Source organism: Myotis brandtii, unplaced genomic scaffold (assembly GCF_000412655.1).
Source record: "Myotis brandtii unplaced genomic scaffold, ASM41265v1 scaffold475, whole genome shotgun sequence".
NCBI classification, from domain to species: domain Eukaryota; kingdom Metazoa; phylum Chordata; class Mammalia; order Chiroptera; family Vespertilionidae; genus Myotis; species Myotis brandtii.
Window position 1 is genome coordinate 3,385,718 of NW_005368148.1, and position 19,286 is coordinate 3,405,003.

The 19,286-nt window shown below is 34.0% G+C and overlaps 1 protein-coding gene across 3 annotated transcripts in view; it reads left to right on the forward strand.

The window, feature by feature from the left end:
* Nucleotides 1-19,286, forward strand: part of PTEN (phosphatase and tensin homolog) — an 82,531-nt gene that overhangs the window by 43,165 nt on the left and 20,080 nt on the right. For 2 of the 3 annotated variants that reach the window (XM_005875936.2, XM_014547468.1), the window contains 3 exons: nucleotides 7,078-7,122; nucleotides 13,586-13,629; nucleotides 15,441-15,679. In XM_005875936.2, coding sequence (XP_005875998.1) covers nucleotides 7,078-7,122; nucleotides 13,586-13,629; nucleotides 15,441-15,679 — 328 coding nt within the window. The remainder of the gene's footprint in view (nucleotides 1-7,077; nucleotides 7,123-13,585; nucleotides 13,630-15,440; nucleotides 15,680-19,286) is intronic. The other variant, XM_005875937.2, reaches the window with a different exon arrangement.

Sequence of the window (19,286 nt, forward strand, 5' to 3'; positions counted from 1 at the left end):
TCCCTTTCTATGTCCCTGATTCTATTATAATCACCAGTTCATACTGTTCATCAGATTATTTATTCACTTGATTTTTAGATTCACTTGTTGATAGATGTGTATTTGTTCATAATTTGTATCTTTACCTTTTTCTTCTTCTTCCTCTTCTTAAAGGATACCTTTCAGCATGTTCAAAATTACTTTTTATTGAATTTTACCCATAAATTTGTATTGATTTTCTCTATAAATGGCAAATAGAGTGAAAATTTTTATATTTTCTCTCTCATTAATGACAGATATTGCTAATCAATCATGATATTCTTTCTCAGTCTCCAACCTCGATGTTGTCTTAATAGCCTGACTGTTGCATCTCAATAAGCCACCACCAATTTGATGCCTATTTGCCATCTCTATTGTATTTCCTTGTATTGTTTCAATCACTGTTACTTTGTAGGATATTTAATTTTATGAAAGATTATCTTAATACTTTTCTAGAACTGAAGTGATTTTTAAACAATGATTTTTAAGGAATCCAGTGACTATTTAGTAAGTCCTTAGTACTTCTTAAATGGAGCATAGAAAAATAAAAAATTGGGAAGCAGAAATTCTCAGCAGTTGTGCATATAATAAATAATATTTAAAATTTTAAAGAGAATAAAAAGTTTGCTTTGAGTATACATTATAGTTACCTAGCTAAAGTGACATAAGAAGTGTCGAGAAATTAGAGAATGGACTTTCTATGGCTAAAGTCTCTAGGATGGATGTAAAAAGATAGTATATCCAGCATTTTAACACATTATTCTGTTTTGTTGGCTATCCTTTCTGACCCAGATTTGTGATTTTGTGATAGTGTGTGCCAATATTTTTTTTAAAAGTCCTCAAGATAGGTTTAGTATGGATGAAGATGTAATTAAGAAAAGCCTCAGGAATCTTTATAAATAGGAATCTCATTAAAATTAATTATTTCTCAAAGAGGAGTGTTGCCACATAAAAAGAACTCTGCTTCTTTTTCTTTAATTTAAATTCTTTATTGTTTGAAGTATTACATAAGACTCCTTTTTCCCCCATTGAACTCTCCTTGGCCACCACCCCTCCCAGCACATCTCCCCCCCAATCTGTGTTCATTGGTTATGCTCATATGCATGCATACAAGTCCTTTGGTTGATCTCTTACCCCCCTCACCCCACCGCCTTCTCTTATAGGTTGGACAGTCTGTTCGATGTTTCTATGACTCTGGTTCTATTTTTGTTCATCAGTTTATATTGCTCATTATATCCCACAAATGAGTGAGATCATGTGATATTTGATGTGCCACAGTTTTCTAATCCACTCATCTGCTGATGGGCACTTAGGCTGTCTCCAAATCTTAGCTATCGTAAGCTATGTGCTGCTGTGAACATAGGGCTGCATATATCCTTTCTGATTGGTGTTTCTGTTTTCTTGGGATATATTCCTAGAAGTGGGATTACTGGGTCAGAGAGGAAGGGAGAGGGAGAGAGAGATAGAAACATCAATGATGAGAGAGAATCATTGATCTGCTGCCTCCTGCACGCCCCCCACTGGGGATTGAGCCCGAAACCCAGGCATGTGCCCTTGACCGGAATCGAACCTGGAACCTTTAGTCCACAGGCCGATGCTCTAGCCACTGAGCCAAACCAGCTAGGGCTTGCCCATTTTTTGATTGGATTGTTTATCTTCTTTTTGTTAAGTTTTATGAGTTCCCTATAAATTTTGGAGATTAAACCCTTATTGGAGATAACATTGGCAAATATATTTTCCCATGCAGTGGGCTTTCTTGTTGTTTTGTTGATGGTTTCTTTCACTGTGCAGAAGCTTTTTATTTTGATGTAGTCCCATTTGTTTATTTACTCCTTAGTTTCCATTGCCCTAGGAGCTGTATTGATAAAGATATTGCTACGACAAATGTCTACCATTTTGCTGCCTATGGCTTCTTCTAGGATTTTTATGGTTTCCTATCTTACATTTAAGTCCTTTATCCATTTTGAGTTTATTTTTGTGTATGGTGTAAGTTGGTGGTCTAGTTTCATTTTTTTGCATGTATCTGTCCAATTTTCCCAACACCATTTATTGAAGAGACTGTCTTGACTCCATTGTATGCTTTTGCCTCCTTTGTCAAAATATTAATTGAGCATAATGGCTTAGGTCAATCTCTCAGTTCTCTGTTCTGAAGAACTCTGTCTCTTTTTTTTTCTAATTTAATCTTCATCAATTCTGTACTCTTGGAAAATAGAATAGGACAGAACATTTTTTTCTCTTGAAAGTAGCATATGCTTATGTTTTAACAACACAATTGTAGAAGTGTTGAAAGTGAATTTGTGAAAACCTCCATCTCCGTCTCTGAAAACTAATGATAACCAATATGACCACTTTAGTATGTAGCTTATCCTCCAGACTCCAATTTAATATGTATGCATGGCTGCCAAATGTGAATAGTGTTCCCTGGAGCTGGGCAATGATATGTGCATATCCCTATTAATGTAGCGTTGGTTTATGTATTAGATTAAAAACTTTAAGTTACCAGACTTAGAATGAACTAAAAATGAACTGTTGACCCTCCAAAAGACCTTTTTTTTCTGCTCACATTTACATTGTATGCTTTTTGTGAGAAAGTTTTTTTGCAGATCATTTGTTGCTTACTCACTTTCTCTCAAAAGCAACCCATGGAGAAAGATATGGCAAGTAGCAATGAGTTGTTTTCTAAATTTTATAATCAATTCAAGTAATTTGTGCTTGTTTTGGTCATTCCAATTACCCACAGCACATTAAAATACTGAGAAAAGACTAAAAGTATAAAGCTTTTTGAAGAAAATGTAGAGGATATTTTTATGAATTTGAGGAGTAGGGAAAGATTTCTCAGAGAGGATACAAAATTCTAAACAAAAGAAAAATTTAGTATGTTGGATTTCATCAAAATTTAAAATTGTTGATTATTAAGACATTAAGAAAAGGAAAAGACATTGTCGACAGAAGCAAATTTTTATGATACATATATCTGACAAAGGACTTGTACACAGAATATATAAAAGACTCCCATAAGTCAGTAATAAAAAGACATTATTCATTTGAAGAAAAAGAGCCATTGACTTGAATAGACATTTCACAAAAGAAGCTATTACAAATGTTTAATAAGCCAATGAAAATAAGCCTAACATCATTAGTCATAATAGAAATGAAAACTAAAACCACAACAAGTTACTATATCATACCCATTAGAAGGGTTAAAAAAACACATACACAAACAAACAAACAAAAACTAGCAGCAAATGTTGATGTGACAGTGGAGCAACTGGAATGCTTTTGAAATGTTGGTAGGATTGTAAAATGGTACAATTGGTTTGAAAAACTATTCAGTGTTTTTTCATATGGTTAAACATATATCTACCCTTTATACTCTTATCACCCAGCAGTTCTACTCCTAGCTACTATTTAATTAAAGGAAATGAAAGCATATGTCCCCCAAAAGACTTGCAGAAGAATGTTTATGTACTGTATTTATAGTAACTCCAGACTGTAAACATCCTAAATATCCATTAGAGAAAAATGGATAAACAAATGGTGTTATATTCATTCAATGAAATAATGCAATAAAAAGAATGAATTATTGATATATGGAATAAATTTAAAAATATGAAAAACATTAGATTAAGTGAAAAGCCAGATACAAAAGAATACATATTATATGATTACATGTATATGAAATTCAAGGCCAGATTAATCTATGGGAATATTGGTAGCTACCTGGGAGCTTGGTGTAGTTTTGAGGGCAAATGGTTATGAAGGAGTTTTTATGGGGTGGGGGAAGTGTACTTTATCTTGATTGGGGTGGTTGTTAACAAAACTCATAGAATTGTACCCTTAAGATATGAGTATTTCAATGTATGTGAATTTTACCTCAGTTTAAAGAAAAGTCCAAAACTACAAATTGATAATGTACAACAATGTAGAAGATAAAGAGGGTAAAAGAGACAGTGAAAGGGTGTGCAGCATTTTCCCACGAGTTCCCAGATCTAACACACATATTGGCCAGCTTCAGACCACACCAGAGTACACACCCATCTCACATACAGATGGCAGACTCTGCAGGCACTAGAGCCCCACTAAAGCAAATCCTATTTCATGGGGTTAGCCTCTTCACAATAACTCCTATGCTATAACCGTGGTCATTCCTCACAGCCAGTTAGCCTGAGAATCAATCCCTCCCCTGAAGTACAAACAGCAAGCAAGGTTCAACTACAACAGGAGGACACACAATCCACACAAAGAGATACATGCACCTGAAGTAAGTACTCAGCTCGGGTGACCAAGGAGATTTTGTGCCCAGGCTAACTCTATCAAGATTGGGAGATGTAGTAGCTCAACCTAATACATAGGAGCAAACCCAGGGAGACGGCCAAAATGAGGAGACAAACATTTCCCAAATGAAAGAACAGCAAAACTCCAGAAAAAGGACTAAACAAAATGGAGATGAGAAATCTCTTAGATGCAGAGTTCAGAACACAGTGTTGTTGTTGTTTTTTAAATGCTTTTATTGATTTTTTTTATAGAGAGAGGAAGGGTGAGAGATAGAGAGATAGAAACATTGATGAGAGAGAGAGACATTGATTGACTGTCTCTTGCATACCCACTATTGGGGATCAAGCACACAACCGGGCATGTGCCCTGACCTGGAATTGAATCAGGGACCTCTTGGTTCATGGGTTGATGCTCAACCATGCCGCTATGACTGGCTGGGCCAAAACACTGGTTTTAAGGATGCTCAATTAACTTAGGGTAAGAGTAGATGAACTCAATGAGAACTTAACAAAAAGATAGGAAAAATAAAAATGAAGATAGAAAACATAAAGGGCCAGTCAGAAATGAGGAATACAGTAACTGGAATAAAGAATACATTAGAGAGAATCAATAGTAGATTAGATGAAGCAGAGGATTGAATTTGCAATTTAGAAGACAAGGTAGCAGAAAACACCCAATCAGAACAGCATAATGAAAATGAATTTTAAAAAAATTGAGGATAGTTCAAGGGGCCTCTGGGATAATATCAAATATACCAACATTCATATCATAGGGAAACCAGAAGGAAGAGAGCAAGGAATTGAAAACCTTTTTGAAGAAATAATGTAAAACTTTCCTAACCTGGTGAAGGAAATAGACATACCAGTCCAGGAAGTGCAGAGAGTCCCAAACAAGATGAACCCCAAAGACACATCATAATTCCAATGGCAAATGTTAAGGACAAAGAATCTTAAAAGCAGCAAGAGAGACAATTAACTACGAGAAGTCTCCCATAAGACTGCTGGCTGACTTCTCAACAGAAACATTTCATATCAGAAGGGATTGGCATGAAATATTCAGTGATGAAAAGCAAGGACCTACACTACATTACCCAGCAAAGCTATCATTTGCATGTTTTGTTTTTCCTGGAGTTACAACTCATTTTCCGCCCTTTCACCCCCTCTTTCTTTTTAACTTTAGTTTCTATGTTCTTAACTTTAATTCATTCTAAACTTGCCCCGAGCTATATAAATCTCTCAATATGTTTCAGCACATTTGATATTGCATCGATTTATTTTCTCTAGGAGTCTTCTGGTCTGCCCTAATCTGGATTAGTTGTTCTCTAGGCTTGATGTAATGCTGTCTGCTTGAGATGTTCCTTCACCATCATTCTTTTCCCTTCTCATGAGTTTGACTCTTCAGTTCCTGGAACTTGTCATCTTCTTTCATGGTTTACCATCATTATTTTGGTGTAGCACATTTTCTAGTAACTCCCTGAGAGAGAATATACAGGAAGCAAAATTATTTGAGACATTGCTTATTAAAAATGCCTTTATTATATATTCACACTTAATTTATAGTCTCTCTTGGTATGGAATAATTTTCCCTCAGAGTAAGAAAGTTTTGCCCAATTTTTTTTTAGCTGCTAGTGTTGCCATTAAAAAGGGCGATGTCATTATGATTCCAGATTCTTTTTATGAAATCTATTTCCTCTCAAGTAGCTTCTAAAGTCTTAATGTTTATCTCTCTTCAATATTCAGGAACTTCACTATGATATGAATGCCTTTATTTGGGTCTATTTTCATAATTTTTGTGGATAGTCTTTGTGTCCTTCAGTTTGGAAACTTGTGTCCTTCAGTTTTGGCTATTTTTCTTGAATTTTCTGTACTTTTCTATTATTTTCTCTGGAACTCCTATTCATATATTGAACCTCCTGGACTTTACATCTTTTAAAATCATACCTTCTGTTTTCCATTTGTCTTTTTATTCTATTTATCCTGATATTTCCCCAGACTTATACTTTTCTAATTCCTCATAGGATTAAACAAATGTATATACATAATGTACTTAATTAACATAGTTCCTGGCATATAATAAGTTCTTGTGTTGCCTGTAGTTGTTGCTGTTGTTAGTTTCTTAACTATTTTGAGGGAGAGGTCTTTAGTCTTGATTCTTTGACTTATTAACTATATATGACTTTGGTCAAGTTCTGTAATTTCTTTGATACCTACTTCCCTCTGTAAAATATGGATAAGCTCTATCTCAGATGTTTGTGAGTGAGCATCAAATGAGAATATATATGTGAAAGTTCTTAATAAACTTTGTAATAGTTTAAACTATTACAGAGTTAATAGTTTCTACTTACATCTTTCAAATATCAAAAGTTTTTAGTTTAAAAAAATGATGGCTTTCAGGGTTATTTTTAAGATTACTTGCTTGCATGTGACTACTTCTTACAAATCTGTATGAATTAGGTAACTAGCTAAATGCTAATACTGCCCTTTAAGAAAGTTATCTCTTAATATGGTAGGCTGATTATGAAAATATTCATCCTATGAAAAGCTATGGCTTTACTTCAGATTGTATAAATCTGTGTAATGTAATAATTATTTAAGAATGACTTGATTACTAGTTTTAACCCAAGGAAGGAATATTTATTGGAGTTTATTTATTTCTCCTAAATGCTATTTGAGGTTAGGAAAAATACAATCTGTCTTTTGGTTTTTCTCAATAATATTAATGTAATTTCAAATGTTAGCTCATTTTTGTTAATGGTGGCTTTTTGTTTGTTTGTTTTGTTTTAAGGTTTTTGGATTCAAAGCATAAAAACCATTACAAGATATACAATCTGTAAGTATATTTTCTTTTTTGTATGCTTCCAAATACTTCTAAAATAACTATTATATGAAAGTTATTTTCTTCTTAGAATGAGGTAGAGTTAAAGGTATATTTGAACAGAATGTATTCCTAAAACCTTTAGTTCAATAAGTCTGATAGAGAGCATTGTTAGGTCATTTAGAAAGTGTAGTGATGAGGTAAAACAGTGTTGGCACAGATTTATGTTACTTAATGTGCTTTAAATGACTTGGCATTTAGCCCATCTTTGAGCCCATAGCCATGTAGTAACTTGAAGTGTAAAACACAGTAGAGCTTCTGTTAAAGCATTAATGACATCTTCCAAGGAGGTATGCTACACAGTGAATATAATTTTGTTTATTCTGTGTCTCTAAGTCAGTTGATTAAAACAGCTTTTAGGGTATTCTCTAACTGTATATAACATAAATAAGTTACCTAAAATTGTTGAATTGGGTCATTTTTTTGTTTGAGGGAGGAATGTAAGGATTGCCCATTTGATACACCTAGCTCACCTTATCTTTATCTTTAACCTTTTGTTTTTTTCTTTTGACTTTGTGATTAGAGATGTGAAAAGGAAAAAAGGAACTAAAGAAAAATGGGAAGAAAATATTTAACCATTTCTGTCCTTGAAGACTATTTTTCTTTCCCCAAAATATGACTATTTTCTATTTTTTAAACAATGGCATATAATGTGTTGTTTTTCTCCCTGGCTCTTATTTTTTCTATGTGATCTATATAAATTATGCAACAGGAAAATTTTAAATCTGAATTTACTTATACTAATTCAGTGTTACAGTTTCATAGAATTTATTTATCAAATGTAAGGACAAGATTCTTGTCTACCTTCAATGAGCATTTAAATCTTTACCAACAAGTATGAAAGATTCTCTGTCTGTTGGCTTGTGAGATGTTGCTTTTTTTAGCTTTAATTGAGGATTTGATCTGATAAGACCTGAGAGTGAAGTAGACACCAATATTGTTTCTCCTAGTGAGTTTTCACTAATTTCTTCAGATTTACAAAGAAGCATTTATCATGTACTTGACACGTTCGACATGATAAAATATGTTGTGGGTCAGGGTGAATAAGATGTGGTTCTAGTTCTCATGTAAGTTGTAGTGTAATGTTCAAGGTAAAGTATTATAGAAGAGATAACTCTTGTATAGAAGAGACTGTGTAGAGAACAGACGAAATAGTAATTGTACTCCAAAGGGATGATTTCAGACAAAAAAGGATGTTTGATCTGGAATGAAAAGAATCAGTAGAGGTTGACCTACAGGCCTAGTAGGAGGGGAAATGGCATGGCAGGCAGAGAGAATGGCATGTGAGAAACTTGTTGGCATAATATGGCATATAATTCATTATGGTCAGATTATGGTGTGTGTGTGTGTGTGTGTGTGTGTGTGTAACTAAGGGCTGGCAATGACCCTGCTCAGGACTTCACATGCCAGGGGTGGTCAGCTATATTAATCAGAGAGTCCATATTCCAGCTATAAATGCTTCTGTTAGCCATAGCTCAATTAACACCAGACACTTTGCTAAGTAGCAAAATGAAGTTTAGAAATGAATTCTCATTGGTGAAATGAGGAGCTTGTTAGAAATAGGCTCTTATTGGTGAAATTTAACATATGCGTATTTTTTTTAAATCTGTGAGACTCTCCTCACTCTTGTACTGACATGGTATAAGAACCTAAAAACAAAACAAAACAAAACAGAAGAACCTAGTGGGTCTGAAGCCTCTTCCTTAAGGAATAACATTATAGGCTAAACTTCTAAATGGTCCTTTGTCCAGCTATGAACTCTGAGGTTCCAAGTTTCCTGATATGGGCTATAAGGCCAACAGAATCTTGCTTCTGTAATAGTGGTGAGTCCACCAGCCAAAATGATAGAGTTGGGGACATCACTGAGTTTACTGTTCAGAACTGTTTTGTGCCTCAGGCTCATGGCTGTTGAATAAACATCGTGTGTGTGTGTGTGTGTGTAGGCTGTGGTAGAAGTAGATGATAAGATGGAAGAAAGTAAAAGGTGCTGTAGACACACATTTAGGTGGGCCCTAGCTTACAAATGATCTGTACATGTATCATCCTCTTTTCCTGATTAACTTTTCCTACAATAGTCCTTGTTTCAGATGCCAGAGGGTTTCTGTGCAGGAAATAAAAAACCACAAAGCTTTGTACTTTTTTAACAACTGGATTTAGAAGTTAAGTAAAAAAAGAAAGGAAAAAAAACAGGACAAGGGGTGGTCAAAAGCTGGAATCCATTAAATGAGTCACTTCAGGCTAAGACTCTCAGGATTGGGCATTTAGAGTCCCTGAAGGAAGGTAGAAAGAGATACTAAAGATAAATTCTTCCTTTTTCAAAATTTTATTCGAGTTTAACATTATGTTCAGAGATAGGAAAGGAAATTCTTTTCATTCGTGTATGCAGTGGTTTCCTGCTTCCAGAATTTAGGACTTAGGCTTGTACTGTCAGTATTGTGGTTCACTTAACATTATTATGGTTAAAGTTGGCATTGGGAACTTGACTGCCTGTTTGTTTTTGTATTTTTGAACGTTGGACTCCCAAGTTAATGAACTGTCTTGTTACTAGTTGAGAGTAGCTTTTGGTGCATATATTTTAACTCCCTTTCTCCACTCTATTTAATGGAATCAGACTTTCAGAACTAGAAAGTATCTGCAAGAGATCATTCAGTCCAACCTCATTTTACAGATGGGGAATCTGAGGCCTAGAGAAGTTAGTGAGTTGAATAAGTTCACACAGGTACACACGGTAGCAGACCATCCACTGTTTATGCCAATGTTCCCTTTCTGGGTTATTTTGTTTGTTCGTTTTTGTGTTGTTGTTGTTTTTAACCTCCCCAAATTTTACTTACTTTCAGAAGTTTGTAAAGCTACCCAGTTGTAGCATGTTTTGATTTCTGATGTCACTTTTCAGTCTTCTTCACCTGCTTTCTACCCCAGTTTATATTTCTGGCTCAGGATAAGTGAGTCTGGCAAGCAGTGGATGTTTCTATTTTATTTCTTAATTTTAAGCATATTAATTATGTGATATATATCTTTACAAACATATATAAATTGAAAGATATTAAAATATTTGTACTAGACGTACCTGAATTTAATAGTATGTTAAACTTTTTATGGCACTTTCTGACATATATGGATGAAGAGGAGTTCTCAATGTAATATTGAGTTCTTTTTATTTTTTAAACTTTTTTTTTTTTTATTGATTTCTGAGGGGAAGGGAGAGGGAGAGAAAGATAGAAAATAGAAACATCAATGATGAGAGAGAGTCATTGATTAACTGTCTCTTGCACGTCCCACACTGGGGATTAGCCTTGACCGGGTATTGAACCATGACCTCCTGGTTCATAGGTTGATACTCAACCACTGAGTCATGCCGGCCAGGCAATATTAAGAGTTCTTATTGTATAAACAGACTATATCTGTTCATACCTCTATTAAGATTCAGTAAGTTACTTTAAGAAAGGACAAATTTAATCAGTCATTACCAAATTCGGGTATACTGATACTTAGTAAATTAGTTGTGCAAGTGTGTGTATTTTATTTTTGAGTGTTCCTCTGTATAATCTGTATTCTGGTGGGAATAAGGGGAGGAGTGGGGAGATAGGGAATGAAGACATAGTATAGTTCTTGCCTTTGAGGAACTTAAATGTTCACTGGATACTATATATTCTATTTGACAAACAACTCCCATTATTTTGTGGTTAAAAAAAAGGCACCTCTCCATTATTTTGTGGTAAACATTTAGCTGTGGTTAATTTTTATCAATTAAGTTTTCTTTTGTAAGATGGGGATAGCTCCATTCAAGAGACTACAGAAGATACCTACATGCCTAGCTAATTCCATGTCAAGTCTTACTTCAAAGGAAGCTTTTCCTGTTAATCTTATCCCTTTCTTAACTTTCTGTTCGCTGTTTCATAAAAATCCCTTTTAATGCCTCTTCATTTCTCTTGTCTCATATAAGCCAATATAGGGTGATGATAAAATATCTTTTAAGTCGAGTTTTAATTATAAAGAAGTATAAATCATTAATTCTAACACTTGTCTTAGTCACATCCCATTTGCTTTATTTTTATGTATCTTCAATTTTGGTTTGTTGAGAGACTTCATAACATACTGCAAAAAATTTACAAGAAACTTTGTGTGTGTGTTTTTGAGGGTGTATATGCAGTATCAGAGAAGGTTTTAAATAAGAAAATCTTTATTCTTCTTCTACCAGCCACTCCCCAGATCACTTTCATCACTACCAGCCCCAGTATTTATTCTCACACATTCCCTATCCACGCCTGTAGAGATTTTCATAGCCTTTTCATGTTTTCATCAACACTATTTGTTGGCTGTTTTGTGCCAGATATTGCTCTTGTAGGAAGACAGGCTTTGACTAAATTTTGTTTTTAAAACTATTTTCAATTTTTATTATAAATGAAAGTATGGAGCAGTATGAGAAAAAGTTTGACTTTTGTAATTATAGCTTGAGTTCTGGTTCTTCCATTTACTTATTTTGGTTTGGGGCAAGTTTTTTTTTGTTTTGTTTTGTTTTTTTTTTTTTTTTTTTTTTTTTTTTTTTTAGTGTGCTTCTGAATCTTAGCTTTTTCATATATAAAATGGAGATGATATTAACTATTATCATATGGTTGTGAGGATGAATAAAAAACATGGAAACTCCTTTGTAAGGTGTGTGCATCTAGTAGACATTTAGTAGCTCATTGTTTCCACTTTCCCTCCATTTCTTCCTCTTAACAGTAATATTTGAGAATCAGTTTATAAGCACTATTGGTCAAAGCAAACATTTTGAGCTTCTGAGAAAGCATGGGAATTGTAGAGAACTGAATCTGTATGAAACCTAAAATGTTTATTTTTTGTTGTGCTATCATGAGGCCAGCTTCTTAGAATTGTTTTCTAGCTTATACCTCCCCCCTTACCTCCTAAGCCCTATCTTGTTTACATGATTCCTTATGAAATATTTCATTATGGATTCTTCACTTTTGACCATGTTGCTTCTTTAACCTGTACCAAAGAAAGTGTGCAATGTGACTATTTTCATAGCCAGTCCTCTTCTTTCTACCTTTCATGTCTTTTAATATGTGTATGAAATTATTTTGCAAGAATGAGTATATGTGCATATGTCATTCCTGAATAAATTTTCTAGCAAAACTCATTTTACTAAATTATAATAAGCTAAAACGGAAAAGCTTTGTTTTGAGCAGTAATATAAAAGTTTATTTATTTCAGGTCTGACCAGTCAGAAACTAGTGAATTGTAGTTTGTTTATAATTAGTTCAATGGGTATAAATCTGTTTAAAGTAGAGAAACTATACAGATATTTTCAGGATTTCCAAACGCAAAATGTAGGTCCACAATCCCTTGTTTGAAACTCTTGGGCCAGTTGTGTTTTGGCATTCAGAATTTCTTCAGTTTTCAGAAAGGTAACAGGGAAGCATATACTTTATTATAACACCCCCAGTAGGGTTTGGAACAGTACCTAGAATGAAATATTTGACTCTTAACGGTAAGTGTATTAATTAAGGACTACATACAATGTCATAAATCCACTTGGCCATAAATTTAAGAAAAAAATGGTAGACGTTTCAGACTTTGGATATTTTGGAATTGTGGATTAAGGGTCTATGGATCTGTATTTGCTTTAAAAAATAAAAAATTTTTAAAAAATATAATTTGGTTAGTAATTGGCGTTACCAGGATGCTGCTGACCACAAACTAATATATGGTATCCCTTTCTGAGCCTATTGATGCTTATAAACATGGCCTATTAATCATGAGTAAGCCAGTGCATGATCACAAACATGTCACTACTATTCAAAAGACAAGTTTGAGCATGACCAATGATAATGCTAACTCAACTTTTACTATTCTGTATTGATTTTACTTATTACTATTTCTTTACTCTGAGACTTTAATTAAAATTTGTAACTTGAGAGGGTATTGAAAAAGATGACCCTTGGCTTATCTAAAGAGAGAAAGGTCTGGTTTTTAAAAAAGTTTAATAAGTATTGTGTCTGAGTAGATTAGCATCATTTGATTCTTTACTTTTCCTTTGTACTTGTAATTTTACTATTTTTAACATGTCTTTTAAAATAATAGTTTGAGGAAATTGTGTATGCTCAACTGTGAAGTAAAGATGATCTTAAAAACAGTTATTAAACTCCTTTAGCACGCAAAATTTCCATAAAGAAAATTTGAAGACATCACAAGTTTTGTAAGCAAATTGCATATACTTAACCTTTTAAGCCTCAGTCTTCTTAATTGTAAAATGGGGATAATAACAGAATCTACTTCACAGGCTTAAAAGAAATAGTTAATATAAAACACTTAACATAATGCTTGGTACATTATAAAGTTCAGAAAATGTTTGTTACTATTATACTTTTTTCTCAATTGTAGAAGATAACTTTATATCAAATTTAAACTTCTCTTTTAGATGTGCTGAAAGACATTATGATACCGCCAAATTTAACTGCAGAGGTAGGTATAAATGTACTGTATTATGTTAAATAACGTAAAACTAATAGACTAAATCTTACTGTCATAGCAATAATGATCATCTCAATTATTAAGTGAGATAAATATTTGTCAAATTAAAAAAATTGAAAAATATAATTTGGCTGTCGTGTTTTAGGAAACAGGCGCCATATAAACCTGCCAGAAATATTAGGAAAACCAAATTGCAGAAGGGACTAAGAATTAGGAGAAATTTTTAGACTAACAATAGAATAAGGTGGGGTTTATATATACTTTTTGGAGGTATTTGATGTAGTAGTAAGAGATTATACAGAGAAAACAGAACAATTTAACTCTATTAAGGAGCACGATTTAAAAGGTGGGAAGGGTATAACAAATATGGGTAAGGGGAACTTGAAAGGTGAGAACAGGGAACTGCTTTAAATGAGTTATTCTTCAGGTATAGTCAGTTGTATCTCAGAGCCCACAAAAACTTCCATTTGTTTTTGTGGAACCCCTTGAGGCATGAGAGAACTGGAAAGTTGAGAAATTTGGCAGATGCTGTTAAAAGTGAGTGCCATGAGCTACCAATTGATGTATTTGCCATTGATGCCTCCTGAAAATCTAGAATGGACTTTCAAACAGTTTGAGAATTCAGAAGCACTAATGGTGAGAGTCAGTATAATCACTAAGAATGTTACTTTTTTTTTTTTTTTTGGCAAATTTAAGCTACTGCTTATTGGGCATAGCATGTTTTAGTCGAGGTTTATCTAGCTTTAAATAGATGTTTAACAGGTTTTTGTGTGCCACTGGAGAAATGGAAATAGAATGATGGTAGTCAGGTAGATGACTAAGTGAAAGTTGTCCTCATGACACACTGTAACTGGAGAGGTAGGTATAGTTATTGGGAGCTGTAGTCTACCAGAAGAGTGCCCATCACAACCAAGGACTCAATGGATTTTATCCTGTGCCACATTATGACTTGATTGAAGATCTAAGACATACTTTTTACATATTTAGATGACACAGGATAATTAGGTACATTAGATGTCAGAATATTGAAGGATCTTAATAGAGTAGAGCTGAGCAGAGACTAATAAGATAAAATTTAATTGTGATACATTTAAAGTCCTATTTGTAGACAAATGTTTAAAAAAAATTATGCTCTGACTATAGGATACAGAAAAGTTTTGGGTTCTTAATAAGTCATGTGAAAAGACCTAAAACTTCATTTGATAAACTTTACTACAATTACATACTTTTTATAAGTAGTTTTTTCAGTTTCTTTTATAAATACCTTTAAAGTCAAGTGTATACAACAGTAAGATTTGCTAGAAATAACACATTTAGCATTTTTATTACATGAATTTTAAAATGCAGTCCTTTATGCAATCCTTTCTATTGTTGATTTATTAATTTTTCTTTTGAATATGTTTTGTGGTGATGCATTATCACAAGTATTATTACTTCTTTTATTAGAAAATGAATTCGGAGTGCTGACAAGATATTTATGTGACATTTCATTTTGAGTTCACCTCCACCTCTGATATGTTGTGACCTGTGCTACCTCTTCATAGCAAAGTTTCCTCCTTCATAAAGTGGGGAAAATAATACTTGGCCTCCCTGTCCAATGGATAAGTTTAAGAGTTAATGAGAGACCATTTCTATTAAAAAATTAGAAAGTTATTAGGCAATAAATTATTTTTCTCTGAAGTTAAGTTTTTCTTTTAAACATCGGTAAAGCTTATACGTAGCATTTCTAAAATTAACTTACTTTTAATAAACAATTCAGAAGAGACTTTTCTCTTATTCTGAGGGTTTCTTTTTAACCACAGTTGCACAGTATCCTTTTGAAGACCATAATCCACCACAACTAGAACTTATCAAACCCTTTTGTGAAGATCTTGACCAATGGCTAAGTGAAGACGACAATCATGTTGCAGCAATTCACTGTAAAGCTGGAAAGGGACGAACTGGTGTAATGATTTGTGCATATTTGTTACATCGGGGCAAATTTTTAAAGGCACAAGAGGCCCTAGATTTCTATGGGGAAGTAAGGACCAGAGACAAAAAGGTAGGTTATATTTGCTTTTCTTTCCTCTTCCTAGATCTAAGAATTTATTGGAAAACCCAATTTTTAAAAAGAAAGCTGGTAACCTTATATCTTTCTCCTAAACATTTAAATCAGTTACTACCTTAACTTTTATGTGAGCAAATAACTGATTGAAATGTCCTGTTTATTTTTTTTGCTAGTATTTTTATGTCATGCTAGCAAATCTTATCTATGAACTGTATTGCATATTTAGTCTCAAAATACTTACAGAGCATTTAAGAGTGCTGCACATTGATCAAAAGTAAGCTTGATATTTCTGAAGCTTGATTGAGAATAAAATGTGTCTAGATAATAACTTGGATGCCATTACCTAGTAAAGTATGATCTTTGCTTTTATAATAGATAAAGATTATTTTTTTGATATGGATGTTAATTTAAGTAGTTAAGATTAGTCAGAGGTTCTTTTATTCAGAAGACAAAAGACTTGAAAATAAGTGACAAATTTAATTTGTGTGGTAAATTTGAAAGCAAAAGTGAACTCTTGGGAGAACTTTTACAGTGATTTTTCAAGAGATTTATTTCTTTGTACATAAATATGGCAAAATGTTTCTTGCAGAGAAATTTTGTACATTCCTCTGTCTCCAAAAAGGGAAAACCAAAACCATTCCAAGATAGATGGGAAAACTCATTTTAAAGAGCCTCTGTTGAGGGAGATAAAACTTAATGTGAAAAATTTATTGTAGTTATAATAATTTTTAAGCCAGGGAGATTCTCTTTTTAATTCAACTTCAAAACAGACACAAGTGATCATATCCGTTATTTTCAACTGCATAGTTACATTGGTTCCTGATCCCTTTGCCCCTTCCTTTTTCTTGTTGTATATGTCTGTGACTTTTTTGAATTATATCTAATGATGCCAAAGTACTGTTTATTGGTTGTAGTTTAAAAATTATATTAGTGCATGATTTTGGTGACTGTTGGTTATGATAGATTGACTTACATTTCTGTACTAGAGGCCCAATACACGAAATTTGTGCAAGAGTAGGCCTTCCTTTCTCCAGCTCTCAGGACCTGGGCTTCCCTCTGGCCGCTGGCAGGCACCCAGGACCCGGGCTTCCCTCACAGCCTCGCTTCATCCAGAAGGTTGTCTGGAAGGACGTCTGGTCTAATTAGCATATTACACTTTTATTATTATAGATATGGTGTGTACCCTGGGTTAATAGCACTGGAATGAATTCCAGAGCCCAGAGCGGAGGACCCGAGATGTTTACTTTGTTTCATCCTTTCATCATGTAGGGAAAATTTGCTTCTGCTGATTAAAATCATAGAAGGTAAATTGTTTTTCACTGACGTGAGTAAATGCAGGGCAGCACAGGAAAAGAGATTGAATTGGAAGAAAACCATATAGAAGTGGATAAAATTAAAATAACAGTTGCAGGAGCAGTGGTAGAAATTAAAAACAGGGTTGATGAGCAGCAGCCATTTTGATAGTGGAAAAGAAATCAGGTAAGAAGAATTTAAGTAAGAAAATAGAGAAGCTGTGTAATGTGGCACCATAACACTAGATTTAAGCTAGAAGCTCTCAAACCATGTTATACACCTTTAAAAAATATGGTGAAAGCTATAAATATTCTCTCAAAATGTGCATATATACATGAACATAAAATTGTTTTTTTTTAAAATATATATATTTTTATTGATTTCAGAAAGGGAGAGGGAGTGAGAGATAGAAACATCAGTGATGAGAGAGGTTTGTTAATCGGCTGCCTCTTGCATGCCCCACACTGGGGATCAAGCCCGCAACCCGGGCATGTGCCCTGACCAGGAATTAAACTGTGACCTCCTGGTTCATAGGTCAACGATCAACTACTGAGCCACGCCAGCTGGGCCATAAAATTGTTCTTAACAGATTTTAACTGCACTGAAAACTATTTTTTAAACATAGAATGTGAAAGAAATCTTCTTAAGAATTATTTCTCCTTTTTTTTTTCATGCAAAAATCAGTGACTATGCCCTGGCTGGGTGGCTCAGTTGATTGGAGCATTGTCCCCTATACAGAAAGGTTGCAGGCTGGATCCCTGGTTGGGGTGTGAACGGAGGCAACTGATTGATGATTCCCTCTTATTACATCAGTGTTTCTCTCTTTCTCCCTTCCTCTCTAAAATCAATAAAAACATCCTCGGGTGAGGATTAAAAAAAAAAAATCAGTGACTACTTTTTGAGAATGATAACTAAATCTAAGTGTTACAAATTAACCAAAATTAAGCATTTGTTTTGCTCAATAGTAAATTTTAATGAAAGGGCTGCTATTATTTAGCTTTTAAATAACACATGAAAGTATTCCATTTTCTTTGACTTGGCAACCTTTGTGTCATCTTTGATAGCCAGTCAGTTTTGACTTACTTTTTTCGGTCAAAACAAGTGCTGAAAATCTTATCTTAAAAAAGAATGAAAGGACAAATGGAATCTGTAGATTCTTTTGACAGTGTTGTGTCAAGAAATAAGAATTTTCTAAGACTCTGCAGATAAATTCATATTGATTTTGCTTTCTAGTTAATAAGATCATTTTCAGCAAGATCCTGGCCTAATGCTATGTTGGGAAGGAAAGGATTATGACTACACATTTTAGTTTTAAAAATGAAGAGTTAAACTATAAATGAGTTCAGTTGATGGCAGCAAAATTCTGGGTATAGATTTGTCTTCTGAAAGCCATTGAACTTGTGTGTAGCAAAGAAGTTGCTTCTAGTTCTTGACAAAACCTCTTAAGGACCCCTTGATTGAAAGTCTTGACTTTTATGACTTTGGCAATTTTCACAACAGTAGATTTTTCATGACGAATCCTCTTGCATAGGCTATGATTTAAGGCTTGGCACTCATGAGGCAGTCGAATACTTTCACAGCAATAGATAAGATTTCTCTCAGGATTGATGGTAGAGTCTTGCACCTCAGTGTATGCTGATGAACAAAGTAGAGTCACAGTGACATGCACAACTCCTGTCTTTTAACCAAAGCAGCAAAACCAGATGTTTTGCCAGGTATTAAGGTATACTATCTGTCTCTACAGAATACTGAGATTTCTTCAGGAGAGTGTCTTTAGTTTTTTTTTTTCCCCAAAGAGACTTCACCATTCTGAAAATGTTGATATCCCTTGAAGTTTCCAAAAAGAACTCTAAAATAGAGTTTTTTCTTTGATTATGTCACCATGGATGTATTTGATGAAAATTAGTAGCTGGCTAAGCTGAGAAGTCATATGCTGAAGGAAAGTGGTATTTCTAAGCCTTTCATGGCTTGCTTCATAGTTTTAGGAAATAGAAAATTTATTTGTTTTAAATGAATAAAAATTGTTTGATAGAGATACTACAACAGTCTTTCTACAAATACGTTTGATCATTTCTGAGGTATTTGCCTTCACCACATTCAACTGTGTGACTTTTTTGCTTGGTTGGCATTACAGCCAACAGCCTGGTAGCATGCTTTAGTCAAGAATTTTAAGTTGGGCGCAAATAAAAATTTTGTAATGGTTTAGCCCAGTGGTCGGCAAACTGCGGCTCGCGAGCCACATGCGGCTCTTTGGCCCCTTGAGTGTGGCTCTTCCACAAAATACTGACTTCTGCGCATGGGCCACGAA